The following is a 23,190-nucleotide window of genomic DNA, read 5'->3' on the forward strand; positions in this document are numbered from 1 at the left end:
AAGCAATTTATTTTATTAATGAATTATTAGAAATGAGCCAATGAAATCAAATCTAAATGGTAAATGAATTCTTTTAGAAAAATTATTTGGAGTTTTTTCTTTCTTTTAGTTTAGAACATCAAATCAAAAACTCATGTTACTTAAACTCCTCACCACTAAATCAACCTAACTACTAAATCAATCTAGCTAGTGACTTCTTGTCAGAAAAAAATAAATTCGCGATAAGGTTGGAAAATTGGCGATAGAAAAGATGAAGGCAGGCAAGTGTGTGACTAATTGCCTGTGTGCAATTGTAAAAAAATAAATGTCATTTGATTAATCTAAGATTTGTGATTTAACCCTCTCATCTCTCACAATAAAATGTCCTCTCATTTGAAAGTTCCCCATATTTTAGATAAGAGATAATTAGGAGTACACTTGAATAGACAAAAAGATAACAAGAACCTTTTTAGAATGACAAAACCAATCCATTTAAACACTCCGACCTAGGAGACAACTTTTTGAGTTTGATTTCCAAAAGAGAAACAACTTTTTAATAAATTTACTTCCAAACTCATTTCTCTCAAAATGTGAGTTAAAACTTAAAAGTAGATAAGAATGCGAAGCTTAAATATTTCAAGTACGACCCAGCTTGACTGAGAGGAAACTTGTCAAAAATGGCGAGAAACAGTTCCAGCAGAACACTTACTTTCACTCTCACCATTATCATCATCATCATCACCATCATCTCTTCTTCACATCAACCACTAGCATTAAATCACACTCCACGATTCTTCGGTAAATTCGCATCTTCAACTTCAACCATCCCCTCCAACTCACAGCCACAATTTGATTTCCACTACGAAACCAAATTCTTCCAACAACAACTCGATCACTTCAGCTTTTCCAATCTCCCTACTTTCCCTCAACGCTACCTTATCAACACCCAAAACTGGGTTATTGGATCGGGTCCCATTTTCCTCTACTGTGGTAATGAAGGTGACATTCTTTGGTTTGCTCAAAACACCGGTTTCCTTTGGGAAATTGCTCCCAAATTTGGAGCTATGGTTGTTTTTCCTGAAGTAAGGATTATTACTTATTAGGCGCCTGTCTTTGTGATTCATATTTTTTATTACGCAAACTTACGTAAAAAAAAATGTCTGACTTTGTTAATAAAAGATTTTTTATGCTAAAAAAAGTCAAGGGTATAGTTGGAATAGATGTAATGTAACTGTTTACAAGGTGAAGAAGATTATGTTAATTGTTAACTGGTTTGGTTTGGTTTCTATTTTGTAGCATCGATATTATGGTGAATCTGTTCCTTTTGGAAGTAAAGAAGAAGCTTATAAGAATGCTACTACGTTAGGGTATCTTACTGCTGAACAAGCTCTTGCTGATTTCGCTATTCTTGTTACTGATTTGAAGCAAAATTTGTCTGCCATTCATTGTCCTGTTGTTTTGTTTGGAGGATCCTATGGTGGAAGTAAGATACTCTTTGATTTGTTTTTCTTAATTTGATTAAATCAGACATTTTGATTTCAACATGTGTGAGACGTTGTCATTATAGTCCATGTCATGTATGGTAATTACAAAAACATTCAAGTGTCTTTTGTTAGTAATTTTATGGACCGAATCGACTTATGGAACATGTTTTCAATGAAAAAACTAACTAATGAATGGCACATTTGAGTGTATTTATGTATGTTTTTATAATTTTGATACATCTGTGGACTATTGTGGGTGATGGTGTCTCACACATTTAAGGATCGAAATGATTGTTTCCTCTATTAAGTTATTTTTGTTCTAAAATAGAGTATAAATCTATGATTAAAATGTCCGTAAGGCCTATCTCATCTAGCAATGCCGAAATTGCTAGGCTAGACACCTTCACCCGGGTTGGACCTCGCAGTGTGTGTGAGTTTGAGTGGTGTTTACCACTTCGTCTACACTCTACAGACAAAATAAAATGTTAATACAACTTTAAAAAATAAAAAAAAGTTTGCATATCTACACATGCTATTACAATTTAGAATTGATACCGTATTACTGTGAAATGTTCCTAAGAATCTGAAATTTGTCATAAGGGTAGTTTAGTACTTAATATGAGGTGCTGGTGAAAACTTCAAAGGGAGAAAACGGTAAGATAGAAGCTCATAAGGTGTTCTGTCTTTAATTGGATGAGAATTTGGTTACTGTTATGCTTATGTGGTTTTGTTGGTTTATCTTTGAACATGATCTGAAACAGTGTTAGCAGCATGGATGAGACTCAAGTATCCTCATATTGCTGTTGGGGCACTGGCATCTTCAGCTCCAATTCTTCAGTTTGAAGACATTGTGCCACTGGAAACTTTCTATGACATTGTTTCCAATGATTTTAAGGTAACTGATATTGTCTTCCTTCCTTGTTTTCGTATTTGTCCATGCTATAAGTATAATTAGTGCACTAACGATTTTACTCTCTTTGTTTGTATCAATAGCGTGAAAGTTCCACTTGCTTTAACTATATAAAACAGTCATGGGATGAAATAGAATCTAAGGGTCAATCAAGTGATGGCCTTGAACTTCTGACCAAAACATTCAAATTTTGTCAGTAAGAAATTTTTCCTAAGAAATGTGTGTCTATTTTTGCATTACATGATTGACAAAAATGACAATGGTATTATCTATAGTTTTAGTATTTTTATTGTGTTGATTTAGTTATACTGCTTGAAGGAAATTAAAGAGCACTGAAGAACTAACAGATTGGTTGGAGTCTGCATATAGTTATTTGGCAATGGTTAACTACCCATACCCTTCTGAGTTTATGATGCCTTTGCCTGGACACCCTATCAAGGAGGTTAGTTTGATTTCATTACAATTTCCTTGACTGATTTTTATGTTGCTGCTGGAAAATTGACTTGATTAGTGAATGTTTATAGGATTATGTTTGGTATCATAGCTAGGTTGAAGGAATAAAATTATGTTATGGACCTTTGCATGGGCTTGAGTCACATGTCTAGATGCAGTAGAATATTTCTTTAGGCCTTTTGTGATAGCTAGACGTAGATTCGTTCTTGACAATGCCCTCTAAGACTAACATGGATTTTCCTTTTAGAGGCTGCAAATAATGAAGTGATCCTAATCAAGCTACTAATGATAAGTATGTTGTGCAGAATCTTATCAAGATAATGAAATTAAAATCAAAACGTATACTGATAAGGATTTTTATGCAGAGTTTTATAAAGATACAGAAAAAAAGAAGATAAAGAAATGAAAATCAAAACTAGTACCGATAATGATTCTGTAATGCAGAATCTTAACAAGATAAAGAAACTTTAAATTTAAAATAATAAAGATATAAGTAATCCTTAATTACAAGAGCGCTTGGATCAAATAGCTTGAGTCTCTTTCAGCTTAACCAAAGATCTTGGGTTAGAATCCAGTCATGGGAATGCAGCAATGGTAAACTCTTGACGGAAAGCTATGGGTCCATTGTGATCCTACTTGACTTGAGGAATTAATCTCTGCAGTTGAGGATACCCAATTTATCCCCATCAAATTAATCCTTATAAGCAAATCCTAATTAACAAAAATTTGAAAAAATGAAATAATCCTAACCATTATTTCAAATTTAAGTTGTTTTCTTATTTTCTTACAGGTTTGTAGAAGGATAGATGAAAGCCCTGCCGGGAGTAGTATTCTGGATCGCATATATGAAGGAGCGAATGTCTACTACAATTATACCGGAGAAGCTAAATGTTTTGAACTGGATGATGATCCCCATGGTCTGGATGGTTGGAACTGGCAGGTTTACTTTTTTTTTTTTTGACGTTAATGGCATGTTTACTGTTGAATTTGTGGTATTTAAGTGAAATAATAGGAGAAACCAATAAGGAACGATGAATATTATTGATAACGATGTCAATGACCTAATTACATTATTTTCATAATAAAATAGTATATGACTAACTTGGTATTTATAACCAAGTGAATATATTTAAATCTAAACTAAATCCCTTAATTACAGGGCTAAGAATGAACAAACCTAATCATAACAAATAATAATATAATATTTTCTATTCTAACATTTACAATTGTTAAATGTTGTTTTCTCCACAGTTACTAGATAAGCATTTATGTCCAACAGCATAAAATACCTTGACCTATATGTTCTTATTATATTAATCTTTGGTTCATTCCATCTTTTCTTGTCTATGATGGTGTAGGCATGTACGGAAATGGTTATGCCAATGTCTTGCAGCAAGGAATCCAGCATGTTTCCCCCATATGAGTATAACTATTCTTCTTTCGAAGAGGATTGCTTCAAGAATTTTGGAGTGAAGCCAAGGCCAAAATGGATTACTACAGAGTTTGGAGGGCATGTAAGATAATATTGACAGTTTCATTTTACTTCCATTTCCGTTGTTGTGATATTATGTTCTTTTTACCTGTTATTTATGTGTCTGAAAATCTTATTTTGAAGAATATCCATAACGCATTGAAGAATTTTGGAAGCAATATAATTTTCTCAAATGGATTATTGGATCCATGGAGTGGGGGAAGGTGATAAATTATTTATTCTCCAAATATCCTGGATATTATGTTTATTACTTTTCCAACAAGCTATAATCTTTGACAGTTGATGTCAAATTCTGATATTCAAATTGTTTCGGCCCGTTGCAGTGTTTTGCAGAATATTTCTGAAAGTATTGTTTCTTTGGTCACTGAAGAAGGTAAAGCATTTGATGATTTTGAATTTGTTGTGCCTTCTGCATGGATTGTACATTGATTTTTTCTTCTTCTTATTCTCAGGTGCACACCACATAGATTTACGCGCTTCAACTGAAAATGACCCTGATTGGTTGGTAGAGCAAAGGGCCACAGAGATCAGGCTAATACAAGGATGGATTAGTGACTATCACCAGACACATAAAGCTGTTTTTGATATGTGATATAAACTTTTTTAGTCTGAACAATTATTATGAAGTTAGAATCTCACTCACCTGTTGTTTCTCTTATTAACTGTTCCAAGGTGTATCCCATTCTAGATTCTTCTAGTTAATCTGGTTTCTTCAATGTTCGGTGCAATGTTTGCAGGGGATGTAACAAGTAACAAATGTTGATGTTTGGTGTATATATAATTTCCTGGCATTTTAATTTAATATATTTTTTTAACTTTGATTAAGAATCCCTATAGTTATAACTTATAACTCTGAGATTCAGAAAATTGGTAAATGATGAGAGAAAAACCAACAAGCCATGTTAGAGACTTGGCAGAACTTTATCCCTGGTAACTAAGGTGGTGATTTACTCACTGCTAACAAACAAGCATAGCCAAGGTACTTTTTCATCTCATTACTATTGTAAACAAATTCAAATTCAGCTCCCTTTGTTTTCCACTTTGTATTAATCTATTTTGTGTCCATGTTAACTTAATTATTATTGTTCTCTAACCATTGTTTTTCCTGCTGCATGGCAGCACTGCAGTAGAGAATTCACACCCATTTCTGTCGTGTGTGTATAGTTAGAAATTCCGCATTTAAGGTGGATAAGTGGGATAACCGGGGTTCAAATCGTGGCCCCTCTGCATATATAAGGCAATATCCCTGCTAACTTAGCTAAGTTCACGGGATCTTAATCTTTACATAAATGATAAAAAATATAATTTCACCCGACAAGTTATTTTATCCGTGCATCCCTCGGGTTCAAACTCTGGTTATTAATAAGAGAGGTTAAACAAAAATGTACCAAAAAAAAGTTTAAAGAGAAGATGAAACTTAAGTTTTTTTTTTTTGGTTTTTCACCACCAGTTTAATCTGGTTCGGGGGTCAGTTCTGACATCAAGTGGTTCCAGCCCCCTCCCGATCGCAGTTGCAGAGGATCGAACTGTGGTCCTCCCTACCAAGTTCAGCGCCAATCCCCACTGAACCAACTAACGATTGAGGTTGATGAAACTGAAATTTTATCCCTACACAACATTTTCTAGTTTACCATTTTTCATTTAAAGGTCTTTTTCTTTTATATTTTCGAATTTTTCAATTTTTTTAAATTTTGTTTGGTACCAATGAGAATAACACACATAAATAGATTTGCATGTGATATCCAGAACTAACTTGTAACCAATTTTTATTTCACATGCATATAATTTGTTCTTATTGATCAATGGGTAAATATAAAACTAAAAAAAAACTTTAAGGAAATCAAAATTTGTACTAATGGGTCCACTAAAAATATAAAAATTATCATTCAAACTTTAATATTTCATCATCTAAAAACTTATAATAATTTTTTTTATAAGAAAAAACTTATAATAATTTAACAAACATTTAAAATAAAAAGTTCATGAGTACACAAATTGCTAAATTATTAGAAACATAAGGCTAAAATTATAAAACTAATTTGAGACTTATAAATAAATAAATATAATTGTAAATAAAACATTTATTTTATTTTACTTAATAGGCCAACCACACTACTCTGAGTGCTCTCTATTTTTACTGGATTATATATTAATCAAGATTAATAGTAGCGGATTCTAAATCTCAACTTGGCCATAAAAAGGCGGACTAAATAGGTTGACCTGACGAATCTAATTGATTTTGTTATCTCTGTATCTAATTTGGCAGTATGTCAGATGTTTTTGATTCGATCCTCTGTTCTATCGTAAAAAAAAAAAAAAATTTAAGTGGTAAGAATTTTGAATATTTAATACCAAAATTTTTTAAAAAATAAAAATATTTGATACCAAAAATATGGTAAATTTCATAAACCTAACTTATTTATTTAAGAGTCAAAACGAGGTCGTCCCGTAGCCAGATAGAAAAGTATAGCGAACAGTGAGAGTAAGTAAAATTGCGTTTTCGTCAACTTTCAATTCCAATCTGTCAAACGCACTCATCGCACCACACTTTTATTCCCCATTCCCAAAAAGCAAAAGTAAACAACAAAAACCACTAAAAAATAATCGTTGTTTCCAATAAGCTATAATCAAAATCAAAATTCAAAACAACGCTAAAAGTTAGGAGAATCGCGTCTGGAGTAAAAGATGGAGATTTCGACTCCCAGCTCTTCCAAACATCTGTCAATTACACCCAGTTCTAGGGTTTTGAGAAGCCCTCTTTCCGATGAACAGATCTGGAAGCGCCTTAGAGATGCTGGCTTTGATGAAGAATCGATTAAGCATAAAGATAAAGCTGCACTTGTTTCTTACATCGCTAAACTTGAAGCTGAGGTTCGTAACTTTGTTCTTCTCCGTCTTTATGCGTTTCTTTTTCACTCTAATTTATGTGGGTTTGTAGTTAATTAAATTAGGGGAATAGGGTTTTCAGAATGGATAATTGAAGTAATTATTCTTTAATAATATTTTGATATGGCTTTTAAATTAGCGATTTTCTGTAAGATATATTATTAATGTTTGAGATGGCTTAGTGGGTACTGTATAGACAATAGATAGGTCTAAAGAACTCACATTTGTGCTCGAAAGCGTGTACAGTGTCTGACACTGACACAATACTCACTCACACAATACTTGTGATTGCATTCAATTAATCTGTTTTCTAAATTATTACCGGGGTCGACGTGTCGGCGTCAATGCCGTGTCCGGTATCTGTGTCAATGATTGAATAAAAAGCAAGCAAAATTGAAAATTCTATGCTTTAAACTCTAGAGTATTGATGGGAGTCTGTGGATCCGCTTCCATTTTTCCTTTTTATAGAATGCTTTGAATTGTTTGTTTGAAGTTTTAATTGGCGGTGGAGTGGATCAAATTTACACTTTAAAATGCTAGAGGTTGATTGTAGTGGAATTAAAATGCAACTGTAGGGGTTTTTGGGTTGTGAAGCCAGCACTTTGAGTAGGACTTTGCCTAATCACCACTTCCGGTCCAGGGATTTTTGGGTTGTGAAGCCAGCACTTTGAGTAGGACTTTGCCTAATCATCACTTCCGGTCCAGGGATTTAGTCCCGTGGTTAATTACGATATTCAATTAAAGACCAAAATATGTTAAATCTTAGTTTATTGTGTTTTGTCTTGTTAGAATTTTCCAAGTTTCCTGGTAATTTGGGCAATGATCTCAAAGATGTTTCTGAGACAAAGTAACATGTTAATTGTAAATTGTATTTACAAATTTAAGTAATTCAAATTGGCAACTATTAATTTAATATTCCTCTCATGTCACACACACTCATTGTCAATAGCGCGGAATAGCATACTAGTGGTAGGGTTCGGCGCGATGCCATCATCTCGCAAGCCGCCTTCAACTGTGGCCGTTGTTGCGGCCTCGAATTGCGGAATAGCGGCAATCCCGCTGTACTAATCTAGACTCACTACAGCTGTGCCTAATGGACATGCGGAGTCAGAGGTGAAAGAACAAGAATTTGAGTTAAGATAGTTAAGTTTGGTTGTCTACTAATATTGTTTTATAGTTAAGTTATGATCAATGCATGAGTTGGATTTATTCTGTTCATGCTTCAAGTTTTTCTAAAGTAGATATGTGCCCAGTGATTTGTGTTGATATGGCTCAAGTGCTTCAAGTTTTTCGAAAGTAAATTTTGTTGTGACTCAAGATATGGCTCAAATCAAATGTATAGTAAAAATAAGCATGCTTTAGTTTTTGTGGTCAGTTACCTTGCAAAGTCAATTGAGTTGATACTGAATTTGTTAGAATTTTAAAATAGTTTGTTATCATTCAAACTAATCATTTTCTTTCACCAGCTAAATTGTGTTTTCAAGTGAATACCTTGAAATATTTACAAGGTATTCCAATTTTATAAAGGAAAATGCTACACAGTGCCCCGGGCACTAATTAAGCATACTAATAAGGACTTCTTAACATTAACTTTATCATTAATTTCCTTTTTTAGTATGCTTAACAAGTGCCCGGGGCACTGTTTAGCATGACCCTTTTATAAAAAATGTGATGATCATTCATGTTATTGGTGCCAGTAATTTTTTTTCTTTCTTGCTTTTACAGTTTACTTTGTATCTGACCTGTACATTTTATGTAGATATATGATCATCAGCATCACATGGGCCTTCTCATATTGGAGAGAAAGGAATTGGCCTCCAAGTATGAACAAGTTAAAGCCACGGTTGAATCATTTGAGTTAGTGCATAACCATGATTCGTCCAGGAATAAATCTGCATTAGCTGAATCAAGAAAACGAGAAGAATGTTTGAAGAGGACAATAGGCGTCAAAGATGAATGCATAGGAAGTGTAAGCTTTTTGAATAACCCTTGCAAAACCATATATTCTATTTTTTCCTTCCCATATATTTTTTTTTGTCAAACTTTGTGATTTTCTATTTCTTTGTGAAGCTTGAGAAAGCCTTGCATGAAATGCGTACGGAATGTGCTGAAACAAAGGTTGCAGCTGAGAGTAAATTAGCTGAAGCACACCAATTGATAGATGAAGCACAAAAAAAGTTTACGGAGGCTGAAGCCAAAGTGTGTGCTGCGGAATCTTTGCGAGCAGATGCTAATCGTTATAACAGTGTTGCAGAAAGGAAGCTTCGTGATGTTGATGCGCGTGAAGATAACCTCAGGCGGCAAATTATATCTTTCAAATCAGAGTATGTTATTATTCTTATAATATAATTAATAAGTGAATTTATGTGATCTTGGGTAAGCTGGTGGTGATCTTAATCCACCTGTAATAATATAAAATTTTGATAGATTAATTTTTTCAGAAAGTATGTTGATTTCTTTCTTTTTCCCTTCTCTCACAGTTGTGATGAAAAAGACAAGGAGATGGATCTTGAGAGGCAATCTCTCTCTGAAAGGCAAAAGGTTTTGCAGCAAGAACAGGAAAGGTTACTTCAATCACAAACCTTGCTCAACCAGAGAGAGGATCATCTTTTTAGTAGATCTCAAGAACTAAATCGTCTTCAAAAAGAGTTGGAGGACACAAAGTTTAAAATTGAAAAGGAACATGAAGCCCTCAATGACAAGAAAACCAGCCTAAAACTACTGGAGGTCACCCTTATACAGCAAGAGGAGGTTTGTATTTGAAAATTCTCAGTTGGGTCAAGATTAAACTGATATTAAGTAGCATTTGATTTCTGTCTTGTTAACCTGTGGATATTTGTTGTGTGAAAATAGGCACTCACAAAATGGAAAACTGAGCTTAGCAAGAAAGAGCAAGAGTTGCTTGAATTTGAAGTGAAACTTTCTAATAGAGAATCTGTATGTTTTCTTACTTTGGTCCGATGGTTCATTTTAATTTCTCAGATTTTCTCTGCATCATCATTATTTTAATTTTGTTGGATGGAAAATGTAGGATGAAACTCAGAAAGTTATAGCAGAACAGGAAGCTGCATTGAGAACTAGAAAACATGATTTGGAAGTTGAGCTACAAATGCAGCGCAAATCAGTTGAAAATGAAATTGAGACAAAGAGACGGGCTTGGGAATTGAAGGAAGTTGATCTTAGACAACGGGAGGACCAAATCCTGGAAAGGGAACATGAGTTGGAAATTCTGTCAAGATCACTGAGTGAGAAGGAGAAAGACCTAGTGGAACAGTCAACTGCTCTTAAAGATAAAGATCAAAGCCTTAGAGCTGCTGAGAAGGAGTTTGAACTAAACAAAACCCTTTTGCAAAAGGAGAAAGATGATATCGAACAAGCCCATAAAGACCTGCAGGAGTCTTTGGCATCTTTGGAAAATGAAAAAAGACAAGTTGATAACGCGAAGGAGAGATTGGAGGTCATCCAAAGTGAAACTGGTGATTTGTCAATTTTTGAAGTGAAACTAAAGGAAGAGATTGATCTTGTAAGATCTCAAAATTTGGAGCTTTTGGCTGAGGCGGATAAGTTGAAAGCTGAGAAGGCCAAGTTTGAAGCTGAGTGGGAGCTTCTTGATGAAAAAAAAGAAGAGTTGCGGAAAGAAGCAGAATTTATAGAAAATGAAAGGAAGACTGTTTCCAATTTTATTAAGAATGAGCGCGACAAGCTAAGAGAAGAAAAAGAAAATTTGCGTAAACAGTACACCCATGACTTGGAGTCACTTTCTAGTGAACGGGAAAATTTCATGAAGAAGATGGCACATGAACATGCTGAGTGGTTTGGCAAGATGCAGCAGGAGCGAGCGGATTTTCAGAGGGATATTGAAATGCAAAAAAGGGAGTTGAATAACCTAATTGAGAAGAGACGGGAAGAAGTGGAAAGTTATTTGAAGGAAAGAGAAAATGCTTTTGAGGAAGAGAAGAATAGGGAGCTTCAGTCTATTGATGCTCTTAAAGAGAAAGCAGCAAAAGAATTGGAACAAGTTTCCTTGGAAATGAAAAGGCTTCAAACTGAGCGGACTGAGATAAATTTGGATCGTGAGCTAAGAAACAAAGAATGGGCTGAACTGACGGAGTGCATCAAGGAACTTGAGGTTCAAAGGAGTAAACTACAAAAACAGAGGGAATTATTGCATGCTGATAGAATTGATATTTTTTCTCAAACAGAAGAATTGAAAAAGTTAGAAGATTCAAAAGTCATCTCTGATGACCTTGCGATTGTTGAGATGCTTAAATCTGATATGGAATATAACCAACAAAAAATATCTTCTATGAAAAATTTTAAACATCAGAGTTCCTGCAAGGACGTGGATGTTGATAACATCAACAATGGGTTTGATACTCCATTTGTGCAGAAGTCATCAGGGGTTTCTCCTCATAGTGCGGCTCGTTTCTCGTGGATAAAACGATGCAAAGAACTAATATTCCGAAATTCTTCTAATACGCCACTTGTGAGAAAAGAAAATTTGCCTCTGAGTCCTAATACAAATAATGCTAGCAATGGGCAAAAACACTTGGAAAATGACAAACCACTTGGTAACTTTAACAATGGGCAGCAACTGGGATTTTCTTTTGGAGAACCAAAAGTAATTGTTGAAGTACCCTCTCGAGATGGAAATGCCAGCAGAACAAGTGAGTTCGAATCTGTGACTAAAGATGTTAATGGGAAAACTACTTTTTCAGATGAACGCCAAGTGGGCAGAGGGAAAAGAGGCAGAGGGAACTTGATTACTGAAGTAGGTGATTCACTTGTAGATCTGGCCCAGAATAAGAAACCAAGAGCAGAAGAAAGAATGGCCAAAAATACTTCAGATCTGGCCACTACCTACCGGTACAAATTTGACCTAACACATTATTTTTAGCATATTTTTTATTTATTTAGTTCATATGCATGGACAGGTGCAAAGATTTTTTACACTCGGTCAATCATAATTGTTCGATCATTAAACAAGTTCGACTTTCATCATATCTAATTACAGAGTCATACAGATGATGCATCAATATCATTAATATTTTTTATTTATTGAAAGGCAAACTTTATTGATTAAAGTCAATGAAAGCACAAATCGTGCTACATTTGACCCCTAAGACATACAAATTTATTTTTGAACATATACTTAGTTTTACTTAGTAATGTAATATTTATTAAGTAGTATGGTACTAAATTTTTTTGTTGATATTGTTTTCAGTGTGCTTTCCACCCAGTCAGATATATCTGAGATCCAGCAGGTGTCAGTGCCTTCAAATCATAAACAAGGGAAAACCGAAGAAGCTCGTGTAGTAGTGGTTGACAAGGTTATTCATGTTACAGAAGTGACTTCTGAGAAAGTTGATGCTCTCATCATCCCCAATAAAGAATTAGGAGATAATTTGCAGAGTACAGAAGTGACTTCTGATAAAGTTGATGCTCTCATCATCCCCAATAAAGAATTAGGAGATAATTTGCAGAGTCCTACATTGAGAGTGTGTCAATATAATCTTCACAACGAAACAATAGATCAGTCAAATTCTAAAACTAAATCTGAAGAAATTTTACCTTGTGGTTCTAGTGTATTGGAAAACACAGAAGGAATATGCAAAGAAAACAACGAACGTGTTTCTTTCTGAACACTGTTAGGTATTCACAATCAGTTTGGCTTCTATTTATTGTAATTTCTTTTCTAGCCTAGGTGTTTTCAATTCTCATAACTGTTTTCTTTTGTTTCCTTTTCTGCTTAAGCTCCTCTCAGTTCTTAATGGAAGTTTTGTTTGGCTTTGTACAGGGACTATGGATGTGGGCATTGGTACTGAAAAATTAGTTGGTCGAGACATTAAATATATATTAGGAGTGTGTGAGGCGTGTCAATATTAAACCATGTCTAGCTGTAAATTCCTCTAAACTTTATCCCCCATTCAATTTTACTTGGATAATGTTGCATTTTAAAATAGTGTGTTGATTTAATTCATTTCTTCTTGCAATGCAGGATTTCATTTGTTGGTGTGTTGGAGCTGGTTATTTTTGTATAGATAATTGATGTTTGCTTTGTATATACACCTCATGGATGCAGTTTCAAGTTGCAAATTGCAATTAGGATGAGGGTAGAGTACTGATATAATGTTTCATGAAATCAAGTTGTTTGGTACTTCAAAAAGAATGAAGAGAGATAGTTAGATACAAACATATTGGTTTTCTGATTTGATGAGTTCTTTTTCAATGCTATTTTTTTGTTGCTTTCAAATCCAGATTTGTTTAACACAGTGCTGGATGTCATTGTGTAGACAATGATATAGTAATTTTGCGTCTCCGAACACATTGTGATCGGAATCACAAGTGTTTGATTGTTTTTCGTAGAGTCAAGTATCTGGTGCTCTTATTTAATATTTTGCTGATTCTTACTATGTGTTTGTATTGTTGATCTGGTGCTCTTATTAAATGAGAAAGAAAGAGTGTGAAGAAGTTTTCAATTAAGAAAACTAAAGAAAAGAAAGGGCATACATTAATATCATTTTGGCATTGACAGTAAACGCAGAATTCTACGGTTGGCGTGAATAGAATAAGTTTTCATTACTTTTTTGGTGTATTTCAAAAAATATTAGTAATATCTGAAACTTTCATTGACCCTACACTATTGTAGATTGTTACATAGGGCCTAGGGGTCTACCAAAAGGACATTTTCAAACCTTGTTACGAGGTCCACCATTAGGCACGCATAGTTTAGTAAGAAAAATTGATCACTCCATTTTTTCTTCTTTTTGACAAAACGATAAATTAATAATGGTTAGTTCAGTAGATATCTTAAGACGACGGGTGAACAAAGGAGAGATGGTAACCTACTACAAAGACTATTTCATTCCCTTGTTTAAGAACCTGTGAGCTTTTTGTGTCAAACTTGTGTTGTGACTTGTGACTCTTGTTACTAGCTTCTCTGGATTCCTCAACAATTTTGATAAAGAATAATATACGAAAGAAAGTCTTATTTGGTGTGCATAAGTCAATTAATTTTGCATGCATAAATGTATTTTTACTATTAATCAAAAAATTCTATTGTATCACATTTCATCTAATGATGAATTTTATTGATCTAACAATGGAAATTTGTCTTTTGGTGGTCGTCTGGTTCTGCTAAAGTCTGTCTTGACCTCTCTATCTGTCTACACTCTTTCCTTCTTCAAAGCTCCCTCAGGTACTATTTCCTCTATTGAATCTATTTTTATTAAATTCTTTTGGGGGGGTTGTGAGGATTCTAGGAAAATTTCTTGGGTTGATTGGAAATCTATTTGCTTAAGTAAGGAGAGTGGAGGTTTGGGGGTTAGGCGGTTGAGGGAGTTTAACCAGTCTCTTTTAGGTAAATGGTGTTGGAGGATGTTAGTGGACAGAGAGGGGTTGTGGTTTAGAGTGTTGGCAGCTCGTTATGGGATTGAGGGAGGTAGACTTCGAGATGGAGGCAGGAGAGGGTCGTCGTGGTGGAGGGAGATATCGCGTATTAGGGATGGAGGGAGTGAGATAGGGGGCAGGTGGTTTCAGGAGCAAGTTGTGAAGAGGGTGGGGGACGGGTCAGACACTTTTTTCTGGACCGATCTCTGGGTGGATGAGATTCCTTTGAGTCAGCGGTTTGGGCGCCTGTTTGAGTTGGCTGAGACTAAACTGCGTACGGTGGCAGAGATGTTTGCTTTAGGGTGGGGTGAGGGAGGCGAGGCGTGGGTGTGGCGGCGGCAGCTGAGGGCATGGGAGGAGGAGATGCTGAGGGAGTGTCAGTCTTTACTTCTTAACATTTTATTGCAGGCTCATTCTACTGATAGGTGGCAGTGGCGTCCTGATCCGGACACGGGTTACTCTGTTAGAGGAGCATATCAGCTTCTCACCTCACATATTTCGGTTACTATGGATGACGCGGATAACCTCATTTGGCATTCTCAGGTTCCTTTGAAGGTTTCCATCTTAGCTTGGCGTTTATTGCGTGACAGGTTGCCTACGAAAGTAAACCTGGTTACTCGATGTGTTTTATCTTCTACAGCTCACTCATGCATTTTTGGATGTGGAGAGACCGAGTCAGCCCATCACTTATTCATCTCTTGCAGTACTGTTGGTTCTCTTTGGGATTTAGTGCGTTCGTGGATTGATATTCCTTTGGTGGGTTTTACTACTTTGCGTGACCATTTTGTTCAGTTTGTATCTTCAGCAGGTGGCTCTCGCGCGCGTCGTTCATTTTTACAGCTCATTTGGCTTGCTTGCGTTTGGGTTGTATGGACGGAGCGAAACCATCGATTGTTCACAGGATCAGCAGATACACCCCATATTTTGTTGGACAAGATCAAGCTTTTCTCTTTTAGGTGGTTGAAGACGACGAGTGTTACGTTATCTTATAACTACCATAGCTGGTGGTCTAGTCCTATGATTTGTTTGGGCTTTGTATGATTGGTTTATGATTATGTTTCTATGACTCTTTGTAAACTTTTGTAGTCTATCTTGGCACGTCTTGTGCTGGGAAGACTGATGTGGTAATATATCTCATTTTAGCTTTTTCAAAAAAAATTTGTCCATAATATAAAAAAATTGATTATATATAGATCTAGTCAAAAAAGACAATGAGGAAAACATACCAATTCGCTTCATGTCATCTCCAAATCTATTAATTAAGCATATATAGAAAGCTTCAACTTCATGTACCGAAAGAAAAAAACAAAAAAAAAAAGAAAGCTCCAACTTCTTTATTTCACTTATTAAGGACTCAGGTCTTCGGTTCTCTTTTTTCGACGACAACTTTTTCCACACCTTTTTCGATATTTTGTGTTTTCATCAAACCACTTTTTTTTACGTAAAATATTTAGCTCAAGTAGTTAATGAGCCCCCTCTAAAATAGATCATTCGGAAAAATTCGAGTTCAATTCCTATTAAAAATAATTATTGGTCAGAATTTAGATGCAAGAAATTATACTACTTTAAATAAGTTATACTATTTGTCAAAAAAAAATTAGATGGAAGAAATAATTGAAAACAAAAATAATAAAATATGGGGTAAAGATATAGTCTTCCTTTTTCAAACCCACCCCATACAGTGTTCCATTCTTTCTCTAGGCAATTTAGTATCTTACTCTATTTGTTTATATATATTTCCTTCTTCCCTTCCTCTTTTTTTATATAATCATATCATTACCAACTTATATAGTAAACATTGGCTTAACTTGATAATCATACATAATCATACCAATTAACACACAGAAAGGATTATAGAAAAAACATGGGGAGGGCTCCTTGTTGTGACAAAGCCAATGTGAAGAGAGGTCCATGGTCACCTGAAGAAGACTCCAAACTCAAATCTTATATCCAACAATATGGCACTGGTGGCAACTGGATAGCCCTGCCAAGCAAAATAGGTATGTATTTTTATTATTGTAAAAAATTAATACAATTATATGAAAGTTTTAATTGAAATTATAGATACAAAATTATAGCATATATTTATGTTAGAATCGATCATGAATTGTGTATCTTTAGAATTACGGAGATATCTTTATTTGGTTTCAGAACTCGAAATTCTTTCATGTTGTTGAAACATTAATTAATTTCTGTATTTTAGTAGGCCTCAAAAGGTGTGGAAAAAGTTGTCGTCTTAGATGGCTAAATTATCTTCGTCCAAACCTTAAACATGGAAGTTTCTCCGAAGAAGAAGACAACATTATTTGCAGCCTCTATGTCAATATCGGAAGCAGGTAATTAAATTTGTAATTGAAGTTAAATACTAAATTGAAATTGCAGTTGTAGACTTGTAGCCACATTGGCCGCATTTTATTGCAATATCAAATTTTGTAACGTGAGTGCAACTGCAATTGCAACCACAATTTAGAATCATGACTTAAAATGAAAATCGTTAATAAACCATACGTTTGCTTTCAAATGTTCAGGTGGTCCGTTATAGCAGCACAATTACCAGGACGAACGGATAATGATATAAAGAACTACTGGAACACAAAGTTGAAGAAGAAACTTCTAACAAAGCAAAAGAAGGATCAACAATCTCAAACTCGCCGAGCTTTTAGACTAAACCAAGAGATTAAGAGAGAAAATGGAAATTTGGTATTGCCTAATGAAGTTATCAATATTAGCCAAACTCCAAATTATTTGCAAACAGAACACTATTCCTTTCCAAATCCTTCTTTCATCCAAAATTATAATCTCAAGGAAATTGAATTCTCTGATAATCATCAACTGCAGGGAATTAATTCTCAATATCCATGTGACATTTACTTCCAACAAGACCAACTAAGTTATGATCCATCTACAATCAACAACATAAACTCTGCAGGTTTGGCCTATGTGAACCACCAACAAACAGATGGATCAATGAAGATCGATAGTGGCGCGAACTCGACATTTATAGAAAGCAGTAATTGGGGAGATATAAGTTCTTTGGTTTCTGATTATGAAGGTTGCCATCAACAAACAATGATTCAAGAAGATGTTACTTTTGATGAGTCTATGTTGTTCTATGGAATGGTCCAAACACAATAACATTTCTTTGCTTGCATAATACTAGGTAGTTTAAAGAGTTTTTACTTTTGATTAGTTTTTTCCCCTTCCATTTACATGTTATAATTAGTTAGAAATTATTGTACTTTTTCATTTAATTGATTGGGCATAAATTAATTAATAAGTACTAATTTTTTCGTTATGAATTTCTTTGCTAATTTAGTAGTCTTGACTTGAGTTTTAGCTTGAAGTAATATTTATCTTTTCAAAACTAATCTACAAGGTAAAGGGTTCTCACCTTATTTTTTTTATTTTTTATTTTTTTCATAAATCGGGTATCCTCTGCACGCAACTGTAAATACTAACCCCTCGAGTCTTGTGGCAAACTCTCCCTAAGAGTTTTAACACTGCTGCATGCCCAAATCAGATATCAAACTCAGAACCTTGGTTAAGCTAAAAGAAACACGTGTTATCTCATCTAAGTGTCATTGGGTTCTCACCACATCCTTTTCAACATCTAATATGTGTTTTTTCCATTATAACATTTAATGCTCATTAGGGCTTGGTGTGCGTGGAAAATATAGTGAGTTGAACGTTGGGACATAAGAGGGGATTTTTAAAATTTTAATTTTTTTAGCGGAACAATTTCGATAAATAGATCTTTATTAAATCATTAAAAACAAATCAAACAACAAGAAACTATAAGTTTATGTGTTTACTCTTGAAACGTCGAGGAAACAATCTACTTTCTTAAAGTTGAAAGAAGCCACAAATAGCAGCACCTCACCTCCACTCATCCACACGAGTATAAAAATGGAACGTAGTGCTAGCTGATTGATATGAGAGGGAATACGACTATTAATCATAAAAAAATAATTTTGTAAGGAACTATATATATTAGATATATAAGAAAACATAAAATGATGCGATATTAGACTAATTTTTTTTAATTGTTTTCGTTTCAGTTTTTTAATGTAGATATTTTTATTAAATTCTCCCCATTTATTTTGTTTAAATTGTTTTGATAAATGTTGAACTTCACAATTGTTATTTTGGTGAACACTTCAGTTTATCTAGAACACTGTAAATCTAGAAAATGGAAAGAATTAAAGTAGCTGTGGACTAAACATCCAACAACATATACCAAAGTACCACTCATCAACTCAAACAAAGTCTTCTATGAAAATATATAATATAAAAAAAAATCTGTAAAGTTGTTTATAAGAATAATTCATTGACAAGAGCAACCATTTTAGCTACAAATTCAACGTATACCAACAAATAATTTGGTTTTTTCATATTGAAAAAATATTATTTAATGGTAAGTGTCACAATATTATGACAATGCCAAAGAGATTAAATAAATACAAAAATGAGACTTGATTGAAGCATTCAAGTCTGCCCAAGCCACGACAAGTAAACGCCAACGACCTTCTTATGCAAGCATTTTGTCTTTTTATGTGTGCATGGAAGAAATTAAAAAGTATTACTAATTAAACATATATAATCCCCAGAGTTGTTTATTTGATGAAATTGACACTCACTACCAATTAGAATCTATACGTGTTTAATATAATATATATTCATTTTCATCAATAAAGTTTCCATTTCTTCTGAGTATACACGAAGTTTTTCAACCAAAATCAACTTTAAAATATTTTCTTGTGCAATAATTATTCTTCTTTTAGTTGAGGTGAATTTCTTTTTACATTCCCTTAAAATTTAGTTTATTAGCAGAGAGTGTGATGGTTTTGGTGACTAAATAATTTATAGGAACTAAAATATATTACTTTTTTTATGGGGATGAAAAATAAAATTTGATAATTTTTTAGTGGTTAAAAACTTATTTAACCCTCTATCAAATAACTGATTTTTTATTTATTTATTTATAAATAACTAGTAATAGACCCCGTAACGTTACGAAGATATTTTTTTTAAGTTATAGTTTGATACTCAAAATTGGAAGCAAATGTTTTAAAAATTTAGATGTAGTTAATAAGTATTTAGAATTTTGTTGGAAATATGCAGACAAATATATTTTTTGTAAAGTGTTAATTATGAATTTTGATTAATTTTAAAGGTAAAAATAGTTATATGGTGTAAAATTGTGAAAAGACATAAAATTCACTTTGAACATGCACCTAAAAGACATAAGATTTTAAATAGTTACATCATTCTTGTTAACCAAAAGAACATTGGAAAACAAAGTTAGAACTTATCCCGCATAAAATAAGTTTTTTGAAATTTTTATAAGTTAGAATTTGTCTTGTATATGACAATTAATTTTAAATTTATATAAGTTTGAAATTATCCCGTATAAAGTAGCTTTTTTTTTAAAAAAAAAATTATAATTTATAACATGTCTCACATTTAATAAATATTTCTCAATTTTTATCAGTTAAAATTTATCCTGTACAGATAGTTAATTTGGAATTTATATAAGTTAGAACTTATCCCGTATAAAATAAGTTTTTTGAAATTTTTATAATTTAGAACTTGTCTCATATATAATAATTATTTTGAAATCTTTATAACTTAGAATTTGTCCCGTATATGATAATTAATTTGAAATTTATATAAGTTAGAACTTATCCCGTATAAAAGTTTTTTTTTTTTTTGAAATTTTTATAATTTAGAACTTGTCTCACGTTTGATAATTATATCAAAAATTTTATCAGTTAGAAATTGTCTCGTATATGATAGTTATTTGAAATTTATATAAGTTAGAAATTATTCCATATATAAGATAGTTTTTTTCTAAAAAAATTGTAATTGGTTAGAACTTTCTCACATTTGAAAATTATTTTAAAAATTTTATCAATTAGAATTTGTCCCGTATAAGCATGCATAAAAAATTTGTAGGACTAACTCATATCACTTTTTTATAAGAACCAATAACATATTTAACTCTAAAAAAAATTAATTTTATGTCAAATAAATATAAAATAATTTTTTAAAAAGAGAAAAATAAATAAACTTATTGAAAATAAACATAAAAAATATTTTAGGTCTCATGTATGTAGCTGTCACTAAACATCAAAAATATTTTAAGTCTCATGTAGCTGTCACTTATAAATAACGGTAAAGTTTTTTTTTTTTTGCCCACAACTTAGATTTTAGGGTTAACGTTTCATTTGGCGTAAAATATAAGCTGTGAAGTGAAACAGAATAGAAATAGAAATTCTCTCCGATCACTGCCATCCCAATCCTTCTCCACCGTTCCCATTCCAAACCCTAGTCCTTCTCCACCGTCCGATCTTCCCAAATCCACAACCTTCCATTTATTGTACTACGACGATGATGAATTCGGGAAGCCCTTCGTTTTCTTTCTCTCCATCTCGATTCTTGTTTGGCGTCGATGTTATTGAAGAATCTTCAAACCCTAGAAATGTGATTTGAATTCGTGCAGAAAAATAGGATCGAAAGAAATAGACAATTTCTTGATTCCACATTCAACTAATCCGCAGTCTCTCAAGGTAACCTTTGTAACTATTCTGAATTTGATTTTGGCTAATTTGTCTGCTTTTCCATTTTTGATTCATTATAGCTTTAGTTTTGTGTGAACTCTCTGTTTCTCTAATGTCATTGTTTGCTTTTAAATTTGATAAACTGAATTGACGGTACCGAGTCTTGGAATGATGCTCGTATGAATTTGATTTATTTAATAAATTGTTCAACACTCCCTATTTTGGTTGTTTGATATACTCCTTCGGATGCGAAATTCAAATAAGAGAGATGTAGTTTGAGTAAAAGAAATCTGCAGTCATCTCATATTTATAACATAATATGCATGTTATTATGACGACCCTTAATGGAATGACAATAGAAACTCATTTATCTATATCGACAAATTGAGATAAATAATAGTGGATGCGAAATTTGACATTTAATCCTACATGCTTTTAATTCGATAAATTAGAGTGATTGTATTGTGTCTCGTTGATATTTGAGCCTATATGGGTCAATATTTGATAAATTGGAAGGATGATGATATTGTGCTCGAATGAGATTGGATACAAAATTTGATATTTGAATTGTGGTCTAAATTTGAGAAACTGAATTGACGGAGATAGATTCTATGGTCCTAAATTTGATAAACTGAATTGACGGAGAATGACATTGGATATGAAATTTGATATTTGAATTATGTGGTTGGAAATTTGATAAGTGGAATTGACGGAGATGGATTATGTGGTCCAAAAAATTTGATTAACTGAATTGACGGAGAATGACATTGGATATAAATTTGATATTTGAATTATGTGGTTTTGGAAATTTAATAAGTGGAATTGACGGCGAATGATATTGGATACGGAATTTGATATTTGGATCATGTAGTCCTAAATTTGATATACTGAATTGACGGAGATGGATTATGTGGTCCAAAAAATTTGATTAACTGAGTTGACGGAGAATGACATTGGATACAAAATTTGATATTTGGAGTATGTGGTTTGAAATTTGATAAACGGAATTGACGGCGAATGACATTGATAAGTATTGTCTCGATGACCCTAAAGTCCAATGTTTGGCTATATAATTTATGAGATGATTATATGTTGCATTGATGATCCTTAAATTCTGAGATGGTTAAATATTGCTTTTTTAGTCCAATTTCTATTGAGCTATATAAATTCTGACATGATTAACTTTTGCTTCAATGACCCTTAAATTCCGTGATGATTAAATATTGTATTGATGACCCTACGTACAATTGTTATTGGTTATATAAACTCTGAGATGGTTATATGTTTCCTGGATGAACCTTAAATTTTGAGATGGTTAAATGTTTCCTCGATGACCCTTAATTTCAATTTTTGTTGGCTATATAAATTCTGAGATGGTTAAATATTGTCTCGATGTCCTTTAAATTCTGAGATGTTAAATGTTGCATCGGAGACCCTTAAATCATGAGATGGTTAAATTTTGCATTGATACCCTTAAGTCCAATTATACGGTTAACTGTTGTCTTGATGATCCTAAGTTCAGTAGCGCTATTGACTTTACAAATTGTTGGATGATAGTTTTGAGCCATTGATGGCCTTGGACCTATACGCTATTATAATATGTGAATTTATCAAAATATGTGCACATGTGGCCTCAAATGACCCTTAAATACAATTGATATTCATTATGTATATTCACACATAATTTGAAATGGCATCTTTAGGCCATTAATGACCCCCTAGAATCAGATGATATTGGAATCTGAATTCTTTATTCATAATGCAGCGTCAGTGTCCCTTAAGTCTAATTGTTATTGGCTATGTAAATTCAAGGATAGTTAAATGTTGTCTCGTGACCCTAAAATTCAATAGATATTGGGTCTGAAAACTATGGGATGATATGTTTGAGCCATTAAACTAGATGATATTGTAATGTGTGAATACTTTATTCAAAACATATAACCGAACCACTAAATGTCGACTCGATGACCCTTACGACCAAATAATGTTCGTTATGTGAATTTTGAGATGGTATCTTTGTGCCATCGATCATTGACC

The 23,190-nt window shown here is 33.3% G+C and overlaps 3 protein-coding genes across 4 annotated transcripts; all 3 read left to right on the plus strand.

Moving 5' to 3' along the window:
• The first annotated feature begins 502 nt into the window (after nucleotides 1-502).
• LOC123921013 (lysosomal Pro-X carboxypeptidase) lies at nucleotides 503-5,139 on the plus strand. The gene is made up of 10 exons (XM_045973383.1): nucleotides 503-1,061; nucleotides 1,276-1,462; nucleotides 2,225-2,358; nucleotides 2,457-2,569; nucleotides 2,692-2,815; nucleotides 3,617-3,766; nucleotides 4,185-4,340; nucleotides 4,442-4,521; nucleotides 4,642-4,691; nucleotides 4,771-5,139. Exons 1-10 carry the CDS (start codon nucleotides 657-659, stop codon nucleotides 4,908-4,910), a joined length of 1,539 nt encoding a protein of 512 aa, XP_045829339.1. The 5' UTR covers nucleotides 503-656; the 3' UTR covers nucleotides 4,911-5,139.
• Nucleotides 5,140-6,750: 1,611 nt separating this feature from the next.
• LOC123921014 (protein CROWDED NUCLEI 4) lies at nucleotides 6,751-13,576 on the plus strand. The gene is made up of 9 exons (XM_045973384.1): nucleotides 6,751-7,189; nucleotides 8,964-9,173; nucleotides 9,275-9,528; nucleotides 9,685-9,955; nucleotides 10,058-10,141; nucleotides 10,236-12,070; nucleotides 12,429-12,856; nucleotides 13,002-13,103; nucleotides 13,203-13,576. Exons 1-7 carry the CDS (start codon nucleotides 7,004-7,006, stop codon nucleotides 12,844-12,846), a joined length of 3,258 nt encoding a protein of 1,085 aa, XP_045829340.1. The 5' UTR covers nucleotides 6,751-7,003; the 3' UTR covers nucleotides 12,847-12,856; nucleotides 13,002-13,103; nucleotides 13,203-13,576.
• Nucleotides 13,577-16,311: 2,735 nt separating this feature from the next.
• Nucleotides 16,312-17,888, plus strand: LOC123921015 (transcription factor RAX3-like). Of its 2 annotated transcripts, none has more exons than XM_045973387.1 (3): nucleotides 16,312-16,593; nucleotides 16,800-16,929; nucleotides 17,122-17,888. In XM_045973387.1, exons 1-3 carry the CDS (start codon nucleotides 16,458-16,460, stop codon nucleotides 17,726-17,728), a joined length of 873 nt encoding a protein of 290 aa, XP_045829343.1. In that variant the 5' UTR covers nucleotides 16,312-16,457; the 3' UTR covers nucleotides 17,729-17,888. The 2 variants fall into 2 exon arrangements, with proteins under 2 accessions (XP_045829343.1, XP_045829341.1); XM_045973385.1 differs by having other exon boundaries at nucleotides 16,797-16,929; nucleotides 17,122-17,840.
• The last annotated feature ends 5,302 nt before the right edge of the window (nucleotides 17,889-23,190 follow it).

This window comes from Trifolium pratense, linkage group LG4, assembly GCF_020283565.1.
Source record: "Trifolium pratense cultivar HEN17-A07 linkage group LG4, ARS_RC_1.1, whole genome shotgun sequence".
In the NCBI taxonomy this organism is placed as follows: domain Eukaryota; kingdom Viridiplantae; phylum Streptophyta; class Magnoliopsida; order Fabales; family Fabaceae; genus Trifolium; species Trifolium pratense.